At 36.8% G+C, this 24,726-nt stretch overlaps 1 protein-coding gene across 1 annotated transcript; it reads right to left on the bottom strand.

Moving 5' to 3' along the window:
- Positions 1-1,302: 1,302 nt before the first annotated feature.
- Positions 1,303-23,952, bottom strand: LOC122835771 (hepatocyte growth factor). The gene is made up of 18 exons (XM_044125097.1): positions 23,826-23,952; positions 22,582-22,741; positions 22,227-22,339; positions 21,544-21,658; positions 19,391-19,539; positions 16,479-16,599; positions 15,815-15,933; positions 11,832-11,997; positions 11,593-11,726; positions 10,068-10,161; positions 8,646-8,776; positions 8,061-8,090; positions 7,491-7,605; positions 6,803-6,877; positions 6,557-6,706; positions 6,354-6,460; positions 5,427-5,569; positions 1,303-4,931 (listed from the first exon to the last, which is right to left on the bottom strand). Exons 1-18 carry the CDS (start codon positions 23,881-23,883, stop codon positions 4,752-4,754), a joined length of 2,160 nt encoding a protein of 719 aa, XP_043981032.1. The 5' UTR covers positions 23,884-23,952; the 3' UTR covers positions 1,303-4,751.
- Positions 23,953-24,726: the final 774 nt, after the last annotated feature.

The following is a 24,726-nucleotide window of genomic DNA, read 5'->3' as shown; positions in this document are numbered from 1 at the left end:
AGTTCGGCTCAATGCCAGGCTATATTCATATTAGAAACTAACTGCTCCACTGCATGTTTGGAAGTGGAGACTTCCCCAAATATTGGGTCTCAGTCTGATTTATAGTTCTGCAGCAGGATTTACTTCACAACTACAGAAGAGGTCCAGACTAACAGAGGAAACTCTGGTCCATTTAAAGAGGACCAAATGTGTCAGGTGAGAATACACCTTAATTCTCTTAATTTGATTGCAGGAAATAAATGGGTTGGACTGTCATCACTGACACCATAACCACTATAGTATTATTATTTTTTAGTTTTTTTCAGCTTTCTGATAGAACTGAATATTTCACTTTGTTTTTAGGAAATAATACTGACCAAAAACCCTATTTGTTATCCAAAACAGCATGAGATTTGAATGCAAGAATTGGTTTTGTAGCAACTTTAAGGTTACATGGATGATAGCAGTTGTTGAATAAACTTTTAAGGTTGTATGTGGTATTTGCATTATTTTACCAACATCTGAGTGAGTACTAAAATTTATTGTGAATTTACGAGTTGTCTGTCCTCTTGTCTACATTTCCATCCAGTTGACCCACAGATGAAAGCAAACTTCTAAGACATCGCCTCTCTTTGATGCCTCACAGCTTCAATAACAGCATTTGTTGTTGAGAGTGCTTTTTGTGTGTATGCGAGTGTACATTCTGCTTGTGTGTAAATTGTGTCAACATTAGCAGTAAAGTCTCCTGCTTGTTCCATACGGTTCTTGATGCAGCTTCAACAGATTCAGCATCTAATCTCTAGCTCACGGTTCCAGCTCTTTGACCTTTATTCATGCCGCGTCTCACCTGCTCAGAAACACACAGTTGAGCATTCACTCTGATATATGTTAAATCTGCCTCTTCTTGTCTGTTAAGCTTAGCAGGTGAGAGAGAACATTCCTGCTTTGTTTTATTATTTGATCAGCGATCGCTAAAAGGCCAAAGCTATTGGCGTCTGTCGCAATGTGCGTCAGTGCATGTCAGTGGATGAGGGTCTGGCATATATAAGTAGGGATATGAATGTGCTTGCCTGTTCGCTCTATGTGTCTCTATGTAAGGGAGATGAGATTAGCAAAGAGTTCCAACACATTATAGAAGACTGTGTGCTGCTGTGGTGCCATCTTCTGGGGAAGAGGTGCAACATTTTATTAATTATAGAGTGAAGAAGAAAAATGGTTAAGACAACAATAATTGCAAAAGGAAGAAGATCCGGTAAGGAATATGACATTTAGAGAATGATATAAATTAGTCTCCTGGGGTAACAAAATGAATGGGAAAAGCCATCACTAGGTAAACTGTTTATTCGTAAGCATAATGGGTAAGTGGAACTTTACAGCAAATGTACATTATACAGAAAACATAAGGCAATAGGACAACATGTAGACTGTAGCAGCTTGCAGCATATTTCAGTGCCAAAACTCATGTATACCAGAAAAACCATTTTATCTCAATTGTACATACATAATATGGATATGATGTATATCAAGTCTTGTCAATTTAAGTGTCATGCTGATAAAACAGACAGACTCCTTGTACACAAAATTTGACTGAATTTGTGAAATCAACATTGAGAGTGGAGGCACTAAGGATGTGACAAGTTTTGCCTGCACTGATGAATCAGTTCTGGCTAAACATCGATCCAGGCATGCAGTCATATTCAATGAATCGTAACATACGTTGCAATGAAGCTTGTTTGTCAGACTAACAGTTGTTTCTGAATATAAGATTTAGCAGATATAAAACATACTTTTCATTGAGCCCATATTTCTGTAGTAGAAATGTTTTTTTGTTTTTTTTTCTGAAATTTCAAATTTTCATTAACTGTAAGCAGAAAATCTGGATAATTAAAAGAGACATAGACTTGAAAACATCTGTCTATGTTTCACTTAATGAACTGAGTTACTGAAATTTTTCAATTATATTCTAATTCATTAAATATGACTACATTATCTCCTTGTTCAGATGTTTTTTTTTTTTTGTTTTTTTTTTCTCAATTACTACTCCAGAAATGGACAAAACAAGACAAAAACCAAACAGGAATAACCACAATGGTTCAAAACTTGAACTACTGGAAATTGTACAGAATGAGCCTATGAATATACATGAATGATAACTTAAAAGTTAGGCACTTCTTTCAGTTTTTACACAGAAGGGATCACATATGTACAGTACATGGTGCTGTGATAACATTACAATGTAGGATTTTTTTTTTAAAATCTAACAATTATGAGACAGAAAGATGACAGAAAGTTCCCACTGTAAAAAAAATCGCTTTAATTTTTTCTTATATCTCCTTGATACAACATTCATGTTCTCATTTTGTAGATCTATAAGACCTAAATTACACTAAGAGTGTCACAAATACACTCATTTAAGAACTATTTACATAAAGGACTTGTTTTACTTAAGCCCCTCAGAAATGGATGAAGTGCCCTTAACATGTTCTACCACAGGTTGGTTTTCTAATTGGCCCAACATTTGAACCTCTGCATTTGGTATTCAATTCATTCAAGTAATACCAGGATTTGAGAATTCACATACACACATCTACAGTGGACACAAGGAAAGTCTGTCAAGGTTGACAGATCTCATATAGAATGGAAACCTGAGAAAAAGAAGTTTCAAAGTATGATAAAATAAGAATGATAAATATATTAAGGGACAAAGGCTATACAAACTAACATGGCATTATGTGAAAGAATAATTGCCCTAAAAACCTAATTGGTTAGGCTTCATTTGGTGGCAGCCACTGCTACTATGGACAGACAGTTAGTCACACTAACGCTGATTTCCAGTTTTATCGGAAATCAGAGCTCGAAGCTCAGTTTTACTTCAGACCCAAGGTCACCCAAGGTTAGTTGGAATTTCAACATGGCGACACCCACACACATTGTTAACAGTACCTCTAAAAAACATCAGCTTTAAACTTTATTTTCCATAAGCAAACATCACTTTTAATTTGTTTAGTTTATAGTTGCAGGTGCTACATGAATATAGACACCCTCTCACATGTTCGTCTTTTAAAATAAACATCAGTAACACTTTATTTGAAGGGCTGTGCATATAATTGACATGACAGTGTCACAAACCTGACATAACAACTGTTGTGAACATGAAGGGGCCTTCATTAATGCTTATGACTGTTCTCTTGAAGTTAAATAATGACTTTTTTAAGCAACGTTGCATTAAAACTAGCATAAAAAATACATTAAAAGTGTCAACTTTGCAATAAAAGTGTCATTATTTAATGAATGACACTTCATGACAACAGGCATTGACATTTATGAAGAAACCTTCATGTTCATGACAGGTGTGTTAGTTTTATGCAATCCCTTCAAATAAAATGTTACCTAAACATAAGTCCACTAAATCTCACTATTGCTGATGTGAGGAGGTCCATATTGAAACGTGAAGTTGGCCTTGCAAGTGGTAATTGGCCAGTTTCCCAAAGGGAAATCTCACATCAGAGGGAGTTCCAATTGATTTTTCTGACTGGGAAGTCAGAATTTCCCGGTTCAAAGTAAAACATGAATGCAGTTAAGTCTTTTACATCCCTCTGTATTCAAATAGCTTCTGCAGTTTGAGTATGATTTTCCTTCCCTGTGATTCTAAATCAGTTTTGAACCAGATTTATCCAATTTCACAACTTTTGAGGAGTTATCTTTTCTTGGAAGTCTACAAAATATACCAAAAACTCTTTTAGCAAAGATGAGATAGGCATATATGTTCATTTAGATTATAAATGGTTTTCACATCAGAACTTTACCATGAACACCATTTTTCTTTCTTATTGTTGAATCATGCTTCATCACTGAAGCAACTAAAGCTTTCTGTTGCTTTAGATATTGTTCTAAGTTCTTTGCAAACTTCCTGGATATACACTTGTAGTAATTTTGGTAGGCTGGCCACTGCTTGTCAGCTTCAGCTTTGTACAATGTCTTGGTGATTATAGATCATTATCACCACTGTGGCTTATCAAAGTTTTAGTTCCTCATTTGTTTTTGCTGTAAGTCTGGGCATAATGTGTCACAATATATGATATATTACTGTACTATGTCTTGACAAACAGGTTCTGTTTAATTTATTTATTTATTTATTTTACAGACATGTGGCGATAATCACATGTGGCTATGGCTAGTGAGACTGAACTTAACTTTCCAAAATATTGTGATAAATTGACGTTAATTCATGACTTATCCAGGTGTTAACATTTTCACAAAGGGCTAGGTTGGTCTGGATGCATTTTGTCCTTTCATAAGTTAATAGTTTAAAGATTGCTTTGTAAAATTAACTTTGGTCATCTTATTTTATATTAATAGTTGTTCCAGGAACCGAAACAGGCAAGATAAAAGGGGCAAATACTTTTTTGCAATCCTGTTTGTATTTTTTGACTCTGACTGACTCAAAAACGTCCTTTTCTTATGTAATATTTATCAAAACTGTTCTCCCTCTAGATGGTTCAACAATTACATGTCTATGATATGAGAAGTAATACGTTTCCATCTTTGTAATCAACCAGTAGTTACTGACTCCTGTACTGAAGTCAGTATGGTATTTGCAAGTGATTTTAAAGCCATCATCACTGCAAGTACTTCCTCAGACCTTTATCTTCAGCTGCAGACCCCACAAGTATCTGAGTCACAGAAACCAGATGTTCTGAGTTAAAGAAGTCCACTGGAGTTAAAGAAGAGAGGGTCTAGTTTTAATTTAGTCCCCTAGTAGTGATTTGTTTCTAAGCAGTTTCAAAGTTTGGGTTATATCGAAAGACCTTGTAAATCCACTGTGTGTAGAAGGGGACATTAATGAAAATGCCAGGCTGGTTGGCTCGAGCACACCCTCTGCCATGGACACTGATGCCAACGATAACTTTGAGGTCACCATCTTGACACACAAGAGGGCCCCCATAATCTCTCTGTAAAAGAAAAAATACATTGACTATTATTCGTCATCTGCAATTGAGCTGTTGTCACTGTTAAGCTTTCCAACAAAGGTAAATGGAAAAAAAAAAAATGTGTTTAACAGTCTCAGTGACAGGCGGCACCATCATGTTCAGATCTGTTACAAAGTCAGAAACCTCAGACAGCTTTGGATAGCTGATGAAATTTGGAGCAACAGTCTCCAGCTGCTCTGTTTACAGCAGACTGAAATCTAAGCCAGTGGATTCAAAAAACATTTGTTTGAGATTTAGATCAAACTTGGCTTAGAAAGCACTGTGTTGGATCAAGGCACTAAAGTTCTTGTAGATTCACAATGGGAGTAATTATTTTTTATCCAGATCTCAATGCCTGTTCTCATTTACCAACATGGTTGCCATGACGCTTTCTAACCTCAAAATGAAATGATTAAATAACTCGCCAATAAATAATGCAATAAAAAATGTTTCCAAAAACTGTTTCTGTTCATGTACCTCACACACTCCCTCGTTCCTTTTCCCCCCTGCACAGATCTTGGTGTTGGTGATATGGAAGTTCCCTCTATGCATTTCTCTGCACCTATCATTTCCAACAATGGGCAAGTCCACTGCCTTTAGGACGTCATCATGACCAGTACCTAAAAAAGACAGAGGATCCTAATTATTGCTGATGTTTTAACAGTTCAAACAGCATAACAGGACTGCAGTTATTTTTATAAACATTTAGGTATACCTCTTCAATGGCTTATTAACTTAAGTCACAAATGAGCAAATTTTACAGCAGCAACTCAATGCATTCAGGAATTAGCCATGGTGTGGACAACTGGCTGAGATCAGAGGAGATTGGTCAGATTGGTTCAAAAGGATAAAAATGCGACACGAGCCGAAATAAAAATATATACAACCAAAGTATACAAACTATCTCAATTCAATAAATTGTACATCTCACCAAAATGATACAATAACAGACTGGAGTAACATTCCTTAGTCCAATGAATCTACCTTTTTATTTTCGAAAACTGGTAGGGTAAAAAAAATTTTTACTTTTGAATGCAACAGAAAGTGAAGAAATTACAAGATTGTACCCAAAAATGCATTAAAGCATAAGCACATTGCCATTAACGGATGAAAAAGAACATATAAGTCCACTGGGTAATGCATTAATAAACAGGGAATGGTGGGAGTATTAATATATTTGATGAATATGAAGATACGATTCAATTATTTGTTCTTTTTTTTTTATTTGTCCTTAAGGAGACATAAAGTGTCTGACTGGATGATGCATTAACCCAGTATCTGGTGTCTTTTTACACACAATTTATTCTCTTTTTTGGTTGTCCTGGGCACTATAAATGCAATATCATTTGCAACAATCCCAGGAGACAGGGTATGCATGCTGTGGTGGGTTTAAAATATGGATACCTCTTGTCTCTCCCCATCCATACATTTTGCACATGGTTCCCTCTGGGATGGAGCATCCAGCCACAGGCAGCTGAATTGTGTGGACATTGTCTGCAGGATGGGCAGGCCTGGACATAATTAATGCACATTATTCAGATGCAACAAACAGAGATTTATGCTTAAAAAAAACTGGGAATATATATTTTATTTTCCCAAGCACCAACTTTGAGAGTCTCAGGAGGGCTAAGCTGGATCCATTGGGGCCACATATCACTTGAGCTATTCTGACTTCCTGTCTCTTAGGTCTGTCAGGAGATCCTTCTCGAAGATCAGAGACTCCCAGCCACACCCGATACTCGCTGAGGTCTGGAACACTGAAGGAACACAAGAAAAATAACAATGTTGAGTTGAAAAACATTTCAAGCTTTAATTGGCAGTGGGTGGAAAGTAAAACAAAGCAAAGAACTTACCAGGAGGAGAAGCATTGTCTGTCAGTAAGTACCCACTCCTCTCGCACAAGGGAACCCCCACACCAATGTACCGATCTGGGAATAAAAAAAAACAAATGTGACATTATGGATGGAACCAAGTTATCTGGAGTCTTTCGGATTTATTATGTGATTAGCCCTAACTGCATTATAAAATAAAAACCTCAAGAGCAATCTCTACCCCCTCCACATATGTGGTGTCACTGGTATTCAACTAATTAAAAATAGATAAATTATGTGGCTTTCTTTTTTTTTTTTTTTTTTTTTCAAAATTGTACCTTTTCTAGATAGTTTTATTATCTTTTGATAGACACCTAGTTAATTTTCTACCTGAAACAAACTTCTTGGTTCAATGAACATAAGTTTGGGCTTAGATGTAAACAATTACTTCAGTAAAGTGACAACAAAGGCTTAGCAAGGTGCTTGTTTCATCTTGGTACCACTGAAGATGTGGAGGAATGTAAGGGAGTTAAAAACAAACTGCAAATAGTTTACACACCACACAGTTATTGTTTTTAAACTTATTTTTGGAAATAGTTTAAATTGTTTGCGTGCAAAAGTTGGATTGAAAAGCAGAAAAAAACAAACATCTAAAACAATCCATAACTAAAAAAGAGGTTTAGTTTTTCCTGATTTCGGGAGTAAAATATATAAAACTGAAATGCTTTACCCTTTCTGTATGCTAACCATCCAGCTGCCGTCTGATATGCCAACTGGAGCTCCTCCCACAATCCTGATTCTTTTATGAACAAAACATCTCACAGGGGTTGGCTCAGCTACAAAGACTGAAAGACATGAGCACAAACATGCACACATTTGAAAATATTCCTTGTTTTTAATCTTTTTAGAGAACATAGACTTACAATACATGCAACTTAAATTATAAATATGAATGGAATGTCACAGGTAAATGTTTTCTTCTGACATGTTGCTTAAACAGTGACTATAAAAGGCACTTCATTCATAATAACATATCTAAATGCTTTTACTGCTATATATTTTCTTATATCATATCAGTTCTATCTCTCTCAGGAACTGGGGATTTATATTTTGTAGTTGACTTAAATCTGAAAACCAAGCTACATATAATAAAAACAACTCACAGACACAAACACACATGGAGCTGTCACTACGTAACGTTTTGCATCTTGTACCATGATGATAGGGTATGAAAAGCACAAATGCTGAAAAAAACACAATCATCACTGGCTTGCCTGCTCATAGAGACACAAACACTCACCTGGTGGAATGCTGTTTTGCAAAGCATCACCTGCAGACAGGAGAGAAGAGAAACATGTTGTCTTACATAAATTACAAATATTAACAATGTACAAGATGAGAGCTGACAGGAATATGTGCTGTCAGGTCTGACCTGAGAATTTGTGAACTTTCTGAAGCTCATAAAATTACAACCCTCTTTGTGCATTAATAAAGAAAGCTGATTGGATGTTGTGAGACTTTGCCACAATAAAGAAAACTTAAGCACTTTAACAGTTTAAGGTATTTATTTGTGGGAAACCAGAGTTACAGTTGTAAATTTCGGTAAATAGCTAATTTATGAAGAATAAGACAAATCTGATTTACTTGAATAGCCTGTTTTCTTGCCGTTTCTTTTTTGAGAACTCCCATTTTTCTGTTGTTTTTTTTTTGTAACCATGTATGTGAGGTGACAAACATCTAAGAGAGACGCTATTTTATTTTGCTACAATTCTTCACTTGGAAGAATGATAAATCTCAGTTTGCCTCAGTTTTCTCATTTTGTGTGAGTGCAAGAGACATTGTTAAACTTTGATAGTACTATGTGAGCACATGTTCATGCACTTACAAGGTTTTACGTTGCAGTAATCCCAGCTAATGGCAGAATTATTTGTGAAACACCAGGGACCATGTTTGTCCTTATCAGGATTTCTGCAGAAATTTCCCTCTACGCCAGCCATCAGCATGCCTCTTTCCCCCCTGAACAAAGAGGAAAAAAAACATCATCTAAATTGGACATGGACAGTTTTTCTAAAGAAAGCATATATTTTTTAGAGGAATATGCTGTAATTTGTGGCTTCCTACTGAATTTTTTTTTCCCCAAATACAGTGAACACTTTTATATAACAAAGCTGCATGCCAGAAATGCAGGTAAACTCTGTGGAAGTGAACAGTGTAGGACAGATGGCTCAAGCAGAGAGTGAACAGTCAGGCCACCAAAATGACCATAAGAGTTATAAATCCAGATTCCTTATGGCTGAATTCATTAGTTTCATCACTTTTACAAACCTTTTGTAGCATCCCTGGGTGAGTAAAAACATTCATTTATAAAGTGTTATGACTCATCAGTGCAATAAAAAAACAATCATTATCCACCCAGGGATGCTACAAAAGGTTTGTAAAAATGATGAAAGTAATGAATTCAGCCATAAGGAATCTGGACAGTCAATCTACAAAGCTGAATTGGCTTCTCTGTATATACACGATAAGAAGATAATCAATAAATAAGTACTCACTAAATCCTCCAACATTTACATTTTATGCAGACATATTCCTCTTGTAAGATTTTTTTAAAACCAAAACCAAAATTCTTTCTTACTCCAAATTAATCAACAGCATTAAAACAACACATCACAAGAGAATGGTTTAGAAATAAAGCAAGCATAAGTTCCAAATCTATGTTTATATGAATTTTATTTCTTGCACTGTGAGTTCCTGACCATGACTTTTGACCCACAGGCAGGATTCCAGACAATGGATCTGAGTAGCTTTTAAGTTGCTACATAGGGGCCCAGGAGTCAAATGTGAGGACTGAAGTGTATAGCCCTCAAGTTATCCCTAGGAGTCATTCTTGTTGAGTTAGGTCATCTTTGGGGGGAAACAAAAGTGGTTGCTCAAAGATGCTAAAGAAGCTAGTCATGGTAGCCATTTTCTCCTCCTGGAATCAAGAAGCTCACCATGGTGGGCCAACAACAGAATGACTTATGTTAAGGTCCACATAAGTTTCCTCTCTCAGACCAACATGCTTAAGGTCTGCACAGCTGGTTCTTGGAAATATCGGAAAATGTTTTTAACAAAAGGCATGTCATTTTCAAAGTTTTGATATCACTGAGCTGTTAAAAACAAACAAGCAAAAAAGTGTTCTGACGGTTAATATCCTTTAAATGTTGTGTTACATATGTGATTTATTGGCAGAGCAGGTCTGTGTTTTACATCATAAAGTTTGGAAAAGTTATTAGGCAGGGAAGGAGAAGCGATTCAGTGCACTGACCTGTTGCTGTGGTCTCTCCAGGGAGCGCAGGGCAGGTTTGATCTAGTCCTTGACTGCTCTCCTTGGTAATTCTCTCCAAAGCCTAAGAAGCAGTCTGAGTTTGACCACAAAAGTGGGGAAAAATGAGAATGGGAATGCAGATATCTATTTTATATGCAAAACATACCTACAAAGCATGCTAAAGAAACATCCTTTGTTTACTAAAATCTCTAATTATATTCTGCCTATTCTGGGTTGCAACTAAAGCTAATAATGTCTCACATTTTCAGCAAAAATGACTAATGACATCAAATTGTAAACAGAAACAAGAAAAACAAATAGTTAATGGTATGTCTTCCTAAGTATTCATACTTCTTGAATTGTTTTTAACCTTTCTTGAAGTTCCAACCACTAAATGAATGTACTTTAGACTAACAAAGAGTAGCAAATCACTGTGAAGTGGAGGTAGAAATGCATAATTTTTAAAGGTGGGACATGCAAATAATTTCTTTTAATTATAATAATAATAATAATAATAATAATAATAATAATAATAATAATAATAATAATAATAATAATAATAATAATAATAATAATAATTTGTATTTTCCAGAAAATTTCCCATACATAATTATTATAGTAATTATGTTGCCAATGCCCTCACATCCCCACTCGTACGGTAGCACAGAATAATGGAATATTTCCCCAGTTCTCAAATCTAAAACTTGACAGGTAGGATTTTGGTGGGTTGGGTGCGTTGCATGCCATATAAGTAAATAAGAATAAGTAAGAAATTTGAAAATTTTGTAACTCACTAGATCACTAGAATATACAAACTACCAAAAAAATATGGAAAATTGTTTCTAAAAAACCCTATTATACCAAAAATATATAGCTTTCACATTGAACTATAAATACTCCTTTGCTTTAGCTATCATGGCTGGATCCAGAACACACAGAGATGGGAACACAAAATAAGTCATCCACTATGACTCCTTGGAGAAACATTGGAAATAAATAAGTTATTAAGCTGCCTGTCATCCTACATTTCATTTCTATATGGGAATGTATTCAACCCTCGAGGGTAAACCACAAAACAACCTCAGAGTCAGTTTTTATGCAAAGCCACAGAAACTAAAAAAATATTCCTGAAAATCCCTTGAGAAATTGAAATGTGTGTAATCAGCCATAGATCTACATCTTTCCCTTTCAGAATCTCTTGGTATTGCAGAAAGAATCTGAACCAAGACTAATCCCTCAACTTCATCCTTTCCCTGTCCAGTGAGACCAGACCATCCCTAACTGCTGTCAGATTTTATTTATGTGAGATGTGGCGGTCAGTCCTTCCCACAGTCCTGTAAGATTACAATTTTCCACAGGGATGTAGAGGACCTTGGTCACAAACCAATATGTGTGGTACAGGGTCTCATATGAATTTTGCAGAGTACAAAATGTAAGAATCACCAAATATTATTCTGTTTAGGCTGAAGAAATATGCTTTTCCCTTGCTGCTTTCAGCATCAAATAAAGCTGTCAAGTTTCTCACCACTGACAGGACTGTTCTGGACGCCGCACTGAGGGATGTGGGTGCAGAACATTGTGCGTACTCTTGGGTCTGTAGTGAAACACCAGGGGAATTCTTGACCATCTGGATTTCGACAATAGTTCTCTTTCAGGTCCCTAGAAAATAGTGAGGAATAAAAGGCATTGTGTTATCTTCTCAGACGTGAGTGCAGACTGGTGAGTAAGTGCTTTGGAGGCTTTCTCATGCAATTTTTCACTCACTTGCAAGGGTAAGCTTCAGGTAGGAATGTGTGGTTATGCGGGTACTGAGAATCCCAGCGCTGGCAGGCGAGTCCGCTAGGCGTCGTGTCTGCTGTGCCTCTGTAATCCTCTCCTCTGCCCTCATAACACTCAGTTGTCTCCACCTCAGGACTTTTAGGAGGGGTTTCTGTAAAAGAGTTTAAAATATTAAGTCTGTTCATTAAGGAACATCTAGCTGACTTGTTGGATTGCATGCTGATAAATACATAGTAACAAGAATAAGAAGAGAATGATATTATTTGGACTGGCTGGTGGGATCTCATCTTAATCCACTTAAAACCTTATCCCACTTGATGTGTCAGTCTGTTTCTGTAACTGATACTTCTATGCTCTAAAAACCATGTTCAGTTTTCCTCAGTTCTTTGCCATTTTTAATGCTTTAAACCCGTATTTCTAAATGTGTGGTACAAGTTCCGGCAGTTGTACTGTTTTATTGTCTTTCATGTTTTCTATTGTTTTCTAGTATTGTTTGCTTGCATTTTTGTGCTGTTGTATTTCTGTGGAGCCCTTTGAAATTATTATTATTTTTTTTTATTTGGAATTCTATAATATTTAATACAGGCAAAGTTATCTACTTTGAAAAAGTAAAGTAATGTTTCTAGCTTAAGTATACAAGTAAGATTCTGGACCTTAAATGTCTGCATAATCGTTGGATCTAATATATGAACCAATTTGCATCTTTCGAATACATTTTATGTTCATGAGCAGGACAACACTTGTGATTCCAAAGGTGAGCCAGAATACAAAAAGTACAAAAAAAAGGGGTAAGAGTGGTCCAATGTTGTGCTTTACTACGTCTTTCTTTGGTTCATAACAAAACGCCCACTTGCTCCATGTTCCAAGGAACAAGATGTTGACAGCTAACATGCAAACCACAGCTTTCAACTGGTACTCCACAAACCAGGTTGTGACAGCACAATGTTTGGCTTGGTTTTGACATCACATCCCAAAAATCAGTCTTTATTTACATCTGCTGGCCATGCTCGCCTGTCCTAAAGCAGTTTCTTTCAATGACCTTTGAAACACATGGAAAAAATTTAAAGGAATTCCATTAGGAGACAAATGCAAGATTTGTTGCAGCGCGTCTGCATCTAGCTTTGAGAAGAGTCTACATAATAACTTGAAGATTGGTGTAAATTTATCCGGAGCAGGGAAGGTACTGACAACAACAGATTTCTCTACCAAGGGAACAAAATGCATAAATAACAAAGACGCACAGATTAAAATCATGTCCCATCATCTGCACTGAAAATCTTAATTATTTTAAAAGGATTTAATTCTACTCCATCACAAATAAATTTCCAATATTCTTAGGCATACACAAACATGGGCAGAGTAAAACACAGTTGATAACATAGACCACTGTTCCACAATAAAACAAAACAAAAATAATAATAATAATAATAATCCCATCATATCATTCCTTTGGTTTAAAGTGCTTCAAATATTTAGGCCAAAAAGTCAGCATGTCCATACTGAAAAGTATGGACATGCTTTGACATGCAGTGACAAGTAAGGCTGTGATACCTCTCCAATCTATTGCTGCACACTGCTGGTCAGATATCTGTATAGCCAGCTTTAGAAAACAGTTACACTCTTACAAGAAAGGCAATTCTGGGTTAGAGTCCAGTCCCTTTGCCACATGTACTCCGTTTCTCTCACAACTCTGTTTTCTGTCAATGTGCTGTGAATAAAAGCCACTAGAGCTAAAACATCCTTTAAAGAAAATAATAAAAGAGTGGTATGTTTACTTAAGGTAATCATAACATGATTACCCTATCTGCCCATGCTTACTGTACACAAAGACAGAATGCCACCATTTGACATGTAATCATACCAAAGAAGTACAGACTGCACAACGCTTTACTTATTTTAGTACAATATATTATAAAAAATACACATTTCAGTTTTTTTCTGTCTTTGTAGAACAACCTCACAAAGGAAATAATCCCACCTTATGTTGTTATTATGAAAATAGAAGGCCATCCAATAAATAAAAAAATAAATAAGTTACCAGTTACAAAGCTTTTTTTTTTTTTTCAGAACTAAACCCTATCCCTTCTAAATCCTTTCTCTGAATATCTGAAATATCTGGTATTATAAAATTATTTTCTCAAAAAAAAATATTACACTTGAACAAGGATTACTCTTTAGTACATTGATCCCCATTAAGTATTTTCATACAGTTATTTCTGTCAAGCAAAAACTATCTTTGCACATAATTTCACATGTAGCAGACAATTTGCTTTGGCTGCAGCCAGGTCCTCTGAGTCAGTAACTGTCATCACTGCAAATCTTTTGTTAACATGAAGGTTGCAAACACTTTTGTTTTGTAGATAAAAATTATTATGTTTTTAAGCTGAGATCAAACAGTGTTCCTAGATTTAGAACAGGAGAAGTTTTTGGTTAGTGATAGTGTTTCATTGGATATTTAGCAGCAACTTCGTTTCAGCAGAATAGCCCCCTCTATGGGCCTCTTTTGAAAGGAGATCTGAAAAAACAAGGCAGGAATCCCTTTTTCTTTATCTGTTCACAGAAAGGTCAGAGGCAAGTCAGAAGTTCATTAGCCTGTACATGAGTACATGCAAAAACATGTTATAAACACTGAATCTTAAAGTTTTTTTTTTAATTGTGTCTAAAAATAGATATGTGCCAGTTTAACAGTAAACAAAAGAAGGGGCCTTGTGAGTGGACCACTTCTCCATTTCTGTGTCTCTCGCTTTGTCCTCACAGCCTTGTTTTGATTAAGACTAACTGGGTCGTAAACTTGGGTGGTTACCAAAAAACTCCCATATCAAAGAACAAGCCGGAGAGATAGAGAGCGAGGGGTAGAAGACAGTTTTTAGAGGGGAGAAAACAAAGGAAACACTGAATCATTGGGTCCATATGGATCATTGCCATCAAGCAACCATGGTGCCAGGATTGTAGATGTCTCTTGCAGGCCAGCCAGCCAGTCTCAAAGAGAGTACAATGCCTTTAAAAAAGTATGCATGCACCTATATATACAAAAACTTGAAAACATGTAATGTCTTTGGTTCTGTCCTAATCAACACTTTGTAGAACCATCTTTCATTACTTTCACAGCTGCAAGTCTTTTGGTTTATGGTTCTACCAGCTTTCCACATCTATAAACTTAAATTTCTGCCCATTCATCTTTGCAAAATAGCTTAAGATCAATCAGACTGGAGAGTATCTCTGAGTATAGGATTTGCAGTAGATCTGGACTTTGACTTAGTCGTACTAAGTCAAGTATAAATATATTTTAAACAAAGCAATTGGTTTTTAACTCCATTTAGAAAACTGGAGTTAAAAACTTTCTTGTTTAAATTTTTCTTGTTTAAATACACCTGAATGAAATGACTAGTGCATTACTAGGTCTCTGCAAAACCTGACAGGCTAAGGAGATTAATGTTTGTTCCCATAGACTCTTGTCAGCTTCTCTGCTGGAGATGCCTCTGGTTAGTCTAACAAATGATGTTTAACAGCATTAGTTGTTAAGACATCAATCTGACCTTTTATATCAGGTGTATGAGGTGCAATAAAAACACAGGTATAAACCCTGTGTTTTGTCTACATGTGTTGCTGACTGTTGATGTGGATCAGTAACTGTGCAGCCTGACTACCAAGAGCTGGCATAGAAAAATAAACAGCAAGCCGATGGAGCTGTGAAAAATAAACATTTTGGATACTAAAGAAGGGGAGCTTGCTGATAAGTTTTTATGTATGTGTGTTCCTTAACATCAAGGAAGATTCATGTCAATATGGGGTAAAACAAATCCTACAGGAAGTTGAACATTGTGGAAAATTCAGTCAGGCATGACTGACAGCAACAGGCCTCCATTCAACACAAACACACCTAGTTTACATCACAGACAAATTTTCACTTGACATGCATAACTAGGGTCTATTTAACCACACATAAGCAAACATGCACGCATGCTTACCACAAACTTTGATGTTGCAGTACTCCCACTGTGTATTTGGTTCTGTGGTAAAGCACCATGGTCTGTGACGTCCATCGGGGTTTCTACAGTAGTTATCATGTAGGCCTTTGTCAGGGTATCTAACACAAAAATGAGACACCTTAAAATGTACAAAAAGCCCAAAGTTTACAATAAAAGTTCCAAATTTCTCCTGCATGCACAGTGGAACAATTTGAGAGAGTATGTAGTACTACATGAAGCTGACAAATAGATGACTAGTTGTGAGCAGACACCATCTGTTTATGTGTTTAGAGCTCAGGGAAATGAGGAGGATAATAAGTTGCAACACTACAGATGTTTAGCAGTCAGTCATCCCAAAGTCCCACATCCCTTCAGGCCCGTTGCCTTCAGGCATGCAGCGCCAGGCTACGGTTCCTCTCATTTCATTAACAGCATGAGCAGCCTGGGGCCCGGTTTGTACAAATAGTGTGATGATTAAGGACGTGTTAACGAGTCTCAGCTAATCCAGACCACCTGCCACCCAACTAGCTGGAATAGCCTTGACAAAAACTCACAAAAGCTGACGGGGACATATGTCAACACAAGCTGAAAAGATGCATGAAATACTTACACAAATTGTAATTGTGAGGTGTACTTCATGTGATTTTAAGTGTGAACGGTTTACCTGGAGGGGTGGTATGTATGCTTGTGAGGTTCATTCAGGTCCCATCGTTGACATTCTTTCCCACTTTCTGTATAGTCCATTGGTCCTCTGTAATCTTCCCCATTACAGGTAATACACTCCACTGTACAGTAAAGGAAGACAAATATAGCATAAAGCGACCTAAAATTGTTATACAGCAAATGGACACTTACGATATAGCAGCTTCAATAAGTTATTATTTAGGAAAGATTTTGTCACATACATTGATAAATAGAAGAAGCCTGTCTTGAGCCATCTAACTTCAAGGTAACTATAGCAATTTCTGTTGGTACACCTGCAATGTTTTTTTTGTTTTAAAGAATCACTGCTTCCAAAGGAGATTTTGGATAGTCAATCTGAATGAGGCTGAGTATGGGATATTTATAGTCAGGATCTTACCAACACTAAACAGTGTTAACTTTAGTGATGACTAAGAAACTGGGGAAGTCAAGCTAACACCTGCTTTAGAAAGAAAAATAATGCCACTGGAAACAATACATCCTGAATATGTTCTGAAACTGACAACAATAAATGGCCTCAGGTCATTTTGCCTCTTTGACACAACAGTGAACACTTTCCATTAGTTTTGCACCATTTATCTTCTTACATGAATTTCTCATCTGTAATCAAACCATTCTGCAACTAATTATCATAAGAATGTCTTTCATTGCATCTTTGTATTTTTTATGAGTTACAGAAAGAAGTGTTTGAATATTTGAAATGTTTGAATGTATGTACAACTGAACATGTTAATTTAGTTGTACATCATTATCTAAAAACCTTAATTACACGCTATTGCCATTGAATTTGTTTTTCACCCCTGCTTAGCCGGTTAATTCTTAGGAAATATGACAGGTTAAAACCACAGAGATGTTTTACTGTGTTTCTACTGGCAAGATATTATTAACTGTATTCACATAACCACGTCCTTGCAACCGTTTACAAGCGGAATGTAAAACTAATGCTTGAAACAGCAAGTTGTCAAAGTGCATGCAAAATGTCCCCCATGTAAGTCATATGGTTGTGTTCAAACTTTTGGTCTGTACTGTACGCGACGTTAAGTTCACAAGCACTGCATGTTCTTTAAACTGTTGTTAACAAAATGATGGAATGGCATTACGCAATGTGATTTGTGTGGTTAAACTGTCCACTGGATGAAACAGTGATGTAATCACATGGCGTAGAGTTCGCTCTATGGTTTTAGAAAACCAGTCTGGTTCAGAAGCCATGAAGAACTGGCTCAAACAGCCCCACTGGTTGAGCACTGGAACAAATTCGGTGGGAAAAACCCAAAACTGTTTTTAAATTTTCCAGTATTTACTCAACTAAATACTCAAAGCCCTTGTTGGTTTGCTCACCTATGACTCATATCTTTGCTCATCTGAAACCAAAAGAACAAGCATAAAACAGTAGAAATGAGGTTCACTGAAAGTAAGGATGATTCTAGGCGATAAGAAGAAATCTGCACGAGTCATAATGAAAAGGAAGAACTTCTGTTAGGAGTGATGCTGCAATATTTGGCAGATATATTTATGCAGAAGATTAGTGACAAGGTACCTTTTGTGAAACATATACAGTCGACAGATGTTCAGCTGAGAAAACAGTGACAATGTAATCTGTGACAACACTTTTAGAGCTTAACATGTTTTAAATGGCACAAATTTGTTTGTTTTCTGAAACCTCTTGTAGCTTGTTATCCTCCTCAGAAATCCTTAATGATGGCCAAACAGGCACACTGTAATCATTGTTTGGAGTCATGTAAGATGTTTACAAGTCAAATGCATTCCACATACACAAAAAAACTCTACAAAAAAACAGAACCATCTCCGTAACAAGTCTCAATTGTGCTGTTATAGTTGTGTTAATAGACATTAAATGCACCTTGGCACAAACTGTGTCAGATTAATGAAAACATCAAAGTTTAATGAAGAGAGGCCACCATTTGTTAAATGGTGAGTGGGATACACTGCAGTGTAAACAACCAAGAGGATGCCTATTACAAACAGATGTTTATGAGCTGACTCCTGACATGACACAGCACATTTATTACTTCTGGCTGCTGGTATTTTTCTGCTTGTGCATGCCATGTTTGTATCTGCATGTGTGCTCTCTATTAGCACACATGCTAATAGAACCCCTATTCCAATCTTTAAAATAACACAGCAAAGCCGTTTCTATCAAAATTTTATTTAATTATATGTTTTGTGTAACTTCTTGTGTTCTTCTTCAGACCGATGTTCTCAACATTGGTCTGTTGAAGAACATGAGGTTTTCTGATCTTGCTTTATCATTCCACTACTGGGCCCCTAATTAAAGTGATCCAGTATTATGCACAGGGAACAAGCCCTCTGACAGCATGAATCCCTTAGGATTAGATAACAGCGGTCATTATCGTCCACTCCTTCAGGAAGACCCGGCAGTAACATTTTGTGATATAACATTAAGGCTGAGAGTGTTTTGCTTTCATCACAACCACATGTTTGCCACAAGGACAGGCTTAATGGCTGGATATTTATCTAGATGAAACAACAGAGGCATCAATTTCCTCTAATATTTCATGACTTGTTCCTTTGGGGCTCAAACCGCTCATAAAATCAGAGCCTGATGAAACAAGAGAGGACATTAAAAAGTGAACCCCACACCTGGAAACAGCTGCAGCCTGCCTTGGTAAATAAACCCCGTAGATTGACGTATTTAAGAACAGAGGTAAAGTAGACCACAGTCAGAGCAAGCACAGCCTTCTCCAAATATTTGATTGCCCATTGTGCCACACTTCATTTCAGATGGTCAAGCTTCAATAACAATTGTAATTGTGTAGTAATTTCCAATGCGGTATGCTTATTACTTCAACATGAATGTCCTCATGCAGAGATGTATGTGTGTGCACAACCTACCTTGTGAACACTGTGGTATGCCACACTCCTGGTGTCGGAGGTCGGGCCTGGGGTCAGTGGTGAAGCACCACGGACCAACAGTGGAGTTGTCTGGGTTGCGGCAATAATTCTCTATTAGGTCCTTTTTCCTGTACCGCTTAGACATGAATCTGTTGGAACAAGAGCAGCAGCAAAACAACAGCTCATAACCAGAGAAAAGTGAAAAAACAAAAACCAGAAGTTTAATGTCAACTTTTACTAATCATATAATAACAAGCAATTTGTCCTGTACAAGGCAGCTGCTGCTTGGTTGTAAATTGCCCGCGTCAAGATGACAAAATAAAAATTTTTTAAAGTCACTGTTTGCAAGACTGGAGAACTGACTTATCCATTCCATGCTATTGGTAATTAGAGAAAACATGTTGATACGTAGCAGCGGTGATATTTTCCCGTCAAGGCCTGTTCTTAATGAAGAATAAACATGCTGACGAATGACTCATATCTTTTACATCAGGCGAGCCCATGGCTGTGGTCACTAGTGGGGATGATGGACACGGCAAGTGTAGTTTTTACGTCAAGCTGTATTTTTCCACGATGATGAAATGATAAAGTATGAAACGTTCATCTTTTGGTGGCCGATAAGGACAGAGGCAGAAAGTTAAAACCTGCGGCTGATAAAAGTCCTGTTGGTTTTTCACTCTGTGTGTGTGTGTGTGTATGAGTGGCTGTGTTTCTGTGTGTCAGAGTTCCCTATGCCTACAAGCTGACTGATAAAAACATACAAAGTTCCTTGGTGTAATTAACTGATTTTACATAGTTTGGCAAAGGAGGTTCACTGGAAGTACAAACATTCACTGCCAGCTTTGACACATGTGAGTTAAGCAGTTCACAACAAAGCCCGTTCAGTATTCTTAACGCTAATATGTAAGGATGTGAGACTTTACATTTCTTTGGTAATTTGAAAATATTAATATTTTTCTCTAAATTGTATTTTTTTATACCTTATTCGTAAAAATGCAATACATTAATTGAAGAGGAACATTCAAATTAGATAAAAGCAAGATTAAAAAGGGAGAAAAGGCAGGATAACTTGAGCAGATAAGCCCTGTATTGAGCTCACAATGATGACCTGCTGGCTAACATCAGAAACGCTGTAAACATTGTCTTACTTTATTATTGGTAATGACTGTTGTCACTGCATTATTCAAGCTAATTCATCTGTGGGAAAAGATTACATGAGATACTTTAACTTGAAATCTTTCAAGAGCTTTAATTATGTTACTTGAATGTGGACTACATACTCTAGCTAAGAAGCTTATTGGGTTATTTTGTGTTTGTTTTCAAAAGCATTTAGTTCTTCTCTACCTTATGCATGTCTAAATTAGTGTCAAAGGTTCATAACATTGCTAACTTAAATTTTCAGCATCCTTAGGACATTTGAGCTTTTCTTTTTCTTATCTTAAAAACAATAGTTGAATTTGAGGCATTTCTCCCTTTGCCAGACCTTTGCCAGACCAATATGTATGGATGGATGGATGGATGGAAGGAAGGAAGGAAGAAAAGAAGAAAGAAAGGAAAGAAGAAGGGAACAACGATGGATGGATGGATGGATAAGATATTTAATGATACAAAAAACAGGCTGGATTTAGAAATATTTTATCACACACTATGCTGTTTTTTCCATGCTCATCCAGACTGAGTAGGAAACGTCTATATTTACACTTTAATGCTGCTCTTAAGACATTGTGATCTAGTCTTGCTGTCCATTTACTTTAATTACTTTTTGTTTTTTGTTGCATTCCCCACAAAATATTGCATGCAGCAGGCTAATTTGCTGAAAATCCCTCTTATCTGAGAAGTTAGTTGCAAACTAGATAAGATCCTAATTTCCGTATGAGACACACATGGAAAAATAAACATACATATTGATAAACAGACTGGCTATTGCAGGAAATGATGTGTGACTCAGTGAAGTGTTACAATGAGGTCACCTCTGATGAATGACTGCTCCCTGGAGCATAATCAGCCACTAATATATAAAACCCACACATGGACACAGACTAGCCTCTAGCTACCAGCTAATTGCTGCTCTTACTGGCCAACACTAACATTAACAGCAGCTTATAACACGATGCTGTTTGACACTGAGGTGAAAAGAACATCGCATTCCTTACTTGTGCTCATGAGGTATTGGGGAGGCCCAGGCTTGGCAGAGGATCCCACTGACTGTCACTGACCTCCGCCCCCTGTAGCTCTGACCTGTCCCCACAATGCATTCCCTTATGTAGTCTGCAGTGAGGCAAAAATGAGAGAGAAGGGGAAAATGTGATGAGTTAACAACCTGATCACAATTTTTATAGACAAAGCCTGAGCAACTAATGAATAAAACAGAGAGAGGGAGTTGTAATGCTGGGCTTAACAAGAATGTGACATTGCCAGAAGAGGAATCTGTTTTCCCAATCAGGGCCATGTGGGTTGACACTGGCTGCAGAGCTAGGATGTTCACTTTTTTTGGTCATTTTGATTAAACTGAAGACAGGGATTTCCAATGTTTACATGAACACCACTTTGTAACAGAGAATAAAACATGACATGTAGCGGGGCTGTAAAAACGACAATTACCTTTGGCACTCCTTTGTTTCCCCCCCCTGTGAGATGCTATGATTACTAAAAATAAACCACTTTGACCACTAAAACCAATAGACAAATCAAAATCAATATAATTGATACATTAACGTGACAGAAACAACCCTTAATGGGGAAAACTATCCTGTCCTGATCGACAGGATGATCGGGTGAGAGACCGTCTGGTCCTAAAATCAGTTGGCAAAAAGGAAAAGAAAACAGAAAAGGGCACCTTTCTTTTGATAGAGGTCATAGTAGATGTTCTGATGGATTTGAGCTCCTGGTGAATTTCTGTCAAATGACAGCCACTGGCATTTCCTGTTCTGATGATCATAGAGGAAAGCTCTGGAGAAGGAAAATAGACGGACAAAACTGAGGACAAATAACTATAGAATACAATCTGTAATTTCATGAAGCAAAAAGCATTGGCAAGTGTTTTAGTAGTTAAAATGATGCCACTCTGATTAGGAAGTCACATCATCAATCCCTTGGTGGATTTTTTATTTTTTTTCAAATAATATCCATTTCCATGAGTTCAATTTGCATATTTAAAAATAAAAAGAACAGGGGAATCATTGATGACAAACCTGCAGTTGAATGGGAGTCTTTTTCCGCGACTGCACGTTTTTGCACATTTGGTTAAGCTCAGTTTCCTGCTTTTGGTTAGATGTGAGGAATCGGGAGACACAACAGCCAGTCGGGTACCTTCGGATTTCTGATAGTCTTGGAGAGCATTTCGCCTGCCCTCTAATGCACAATCACAAAACATGGTCATGTAGTTGCAACAATAAAGAGTGTGAAAGAACTTTTTAAGGAAAAACAGACACAAAGGCGTAATTAACTTTAACAAGGACCAAGAATAGGCAGGACTTGCTTTTGATTTACGAACGTTTTCTGCAATTAGCTATTCGCTGAGGAGAATTGTGTTACACAGTTTGTTCACTTTAAATAAAATAAATTTTCTATTATTAATCAACATCATTCAGAAATGTGGTACGGATGAGCTGTTAATACAAACACTCACACTAGAACAACCAATAGTGAGTCAGGCTTCTTTAAGTGTGCCAATTTGCCTCGGGTCTTTTACATCTCTGTAAAAATCAGAGAGCCACTTGAAAGGAAAATTCTGGTTTCAAATCCCAAATCCACATCGCCTTCCCCTCCTTCCTACACGTGTTGTTTGTCTGTCTGCAAGCACTTCAATTGACTAGATTTTTTTTCTTCTTTTACCAATGCAGAGAGAAAAAATAACCAATCTTGAAATAACAAGCATGATGAGTGCTGCTTCTAGATTCAGACTATGAATTAAATTTGGATGACATGAAGGATCACTTAAAGTTATGTTTTTACTCTGCTGAATGAAACTTTGAGAATCAGTCTGCTAGAATAAACAAAGTGGACTACAGAACGACTAAAATGGTTTTAGTTGGTAACGCTGTGTGACAGTACGTTACTTGGTCACTTCGTTAGAGATTTTTGCAGATGACACAGTAGTATGAGATGAAACGCCACAGCTACATAGTGTTTCATATATCACTTGGGTTTATGCACACTTAAAAGTTCTTGCAAGGTGAAATAGATACCATGGATAGAAAATACACCTACAGATGCTGCTTTTACAACAAAATAATGTCAATATTTCCGTCTTTATTTTTTTATTATTATATTTAGCAGATTAAATTAATACAAAGGTAGGCTATATGAATAAAACTGCTATTGGCTATTCGTGGAGCGCCAGACAGTGCAGTGAAACACGACAGCAGCCAGTCAGACACGTTTTCTAAACTGTTACTAAACAGTTTACGGGGGAAAGACAAGAAAAAGAACTTACCGCAGCAAGAAACGACTGCGAGTCCAACAACGAGCCTGTAAATCCACATCGCCTTCATTACACAACAACGTGCAGAGAAAACAAATGGAAACGCTGCCTGCTGTGCGCTCTGACAGATACCAAGAGACTTTGCTTCCACCACTGCACAAATGATGCGTCTCCCCTCTAAATACTTATTCACCTCCCCCCCCCCTCTCCCTGTTGGCGTGCGCGCGAGAGAGTTACGCATCTATCTTCTTCTTGCTCCGCGTGTCATTTATTTTTCATCTCGTTTTTTTTTTTTTTTCTCGAGTTTATCTCCCCACAACCAGCAAATACGTACTTTACCAATATTTAAAGGGGGATGTTCAAACCTGTGTGGTGCTGGATGGATTTTGTTTATGATGTGAATGGGGTTTCATGCTTTTGTTCAAATAAACAAATATTCCACGTGTTATTTTTGTCTTCACTTTAACCTTTTTATTATCAGCGCTGAGGGAATTTACCATTTGTCTTTAGTTTTGCCTTTTAACTGTTATTTTTTCCAGTACCTGAAACTGAAAAGTGAATAATCTTTAAGTTTTATTGGGATAGGTCTGCAGACGTAAAAAATCTAATTAGTCCAAATGGCCATTCTGGTCACTTGGACTAAGTGACCATTAAGGTCAGTAATAGGCTATTACTGGAGTGGAAGGTTTAACTAATCCCATTTCCACAAAGTTGTTTGTAAATAAATTAAAAGTATCGACAAAATGTGTGATTTAATTCATGTCCAAATTCTAATAGCTATTAGATTTCTTTGACCTTTCCAACCCTGACACAAGAAATATTACTTATAAAACAAGACATTTTAACTGTAAATGTGTTTATTAAAGTTTAGTTAAAAAGAATTAAGCTTCTTTTTAAAGGGTATTATGTATTT

This window comes from Gambusia affinis, linkage group LG08 (genome assembly GCF_019740435.1).
Source record: "Gambusia affinis linkage group LG08, SWU_Gaff_1.0, whole genome shotgun sequence".
In the NCBI taxonomy this organism is placed as follows: domain Eukaryota; kingdom Metazoa; phylum Chordata; class Actinopteri; order Cyprinodontiformes; family Poeciliidae; genus Gambusia; species Gambusia affinis.
This window is presented reverse-complemented; position numbering and strand designations above follow the sequence as displayed.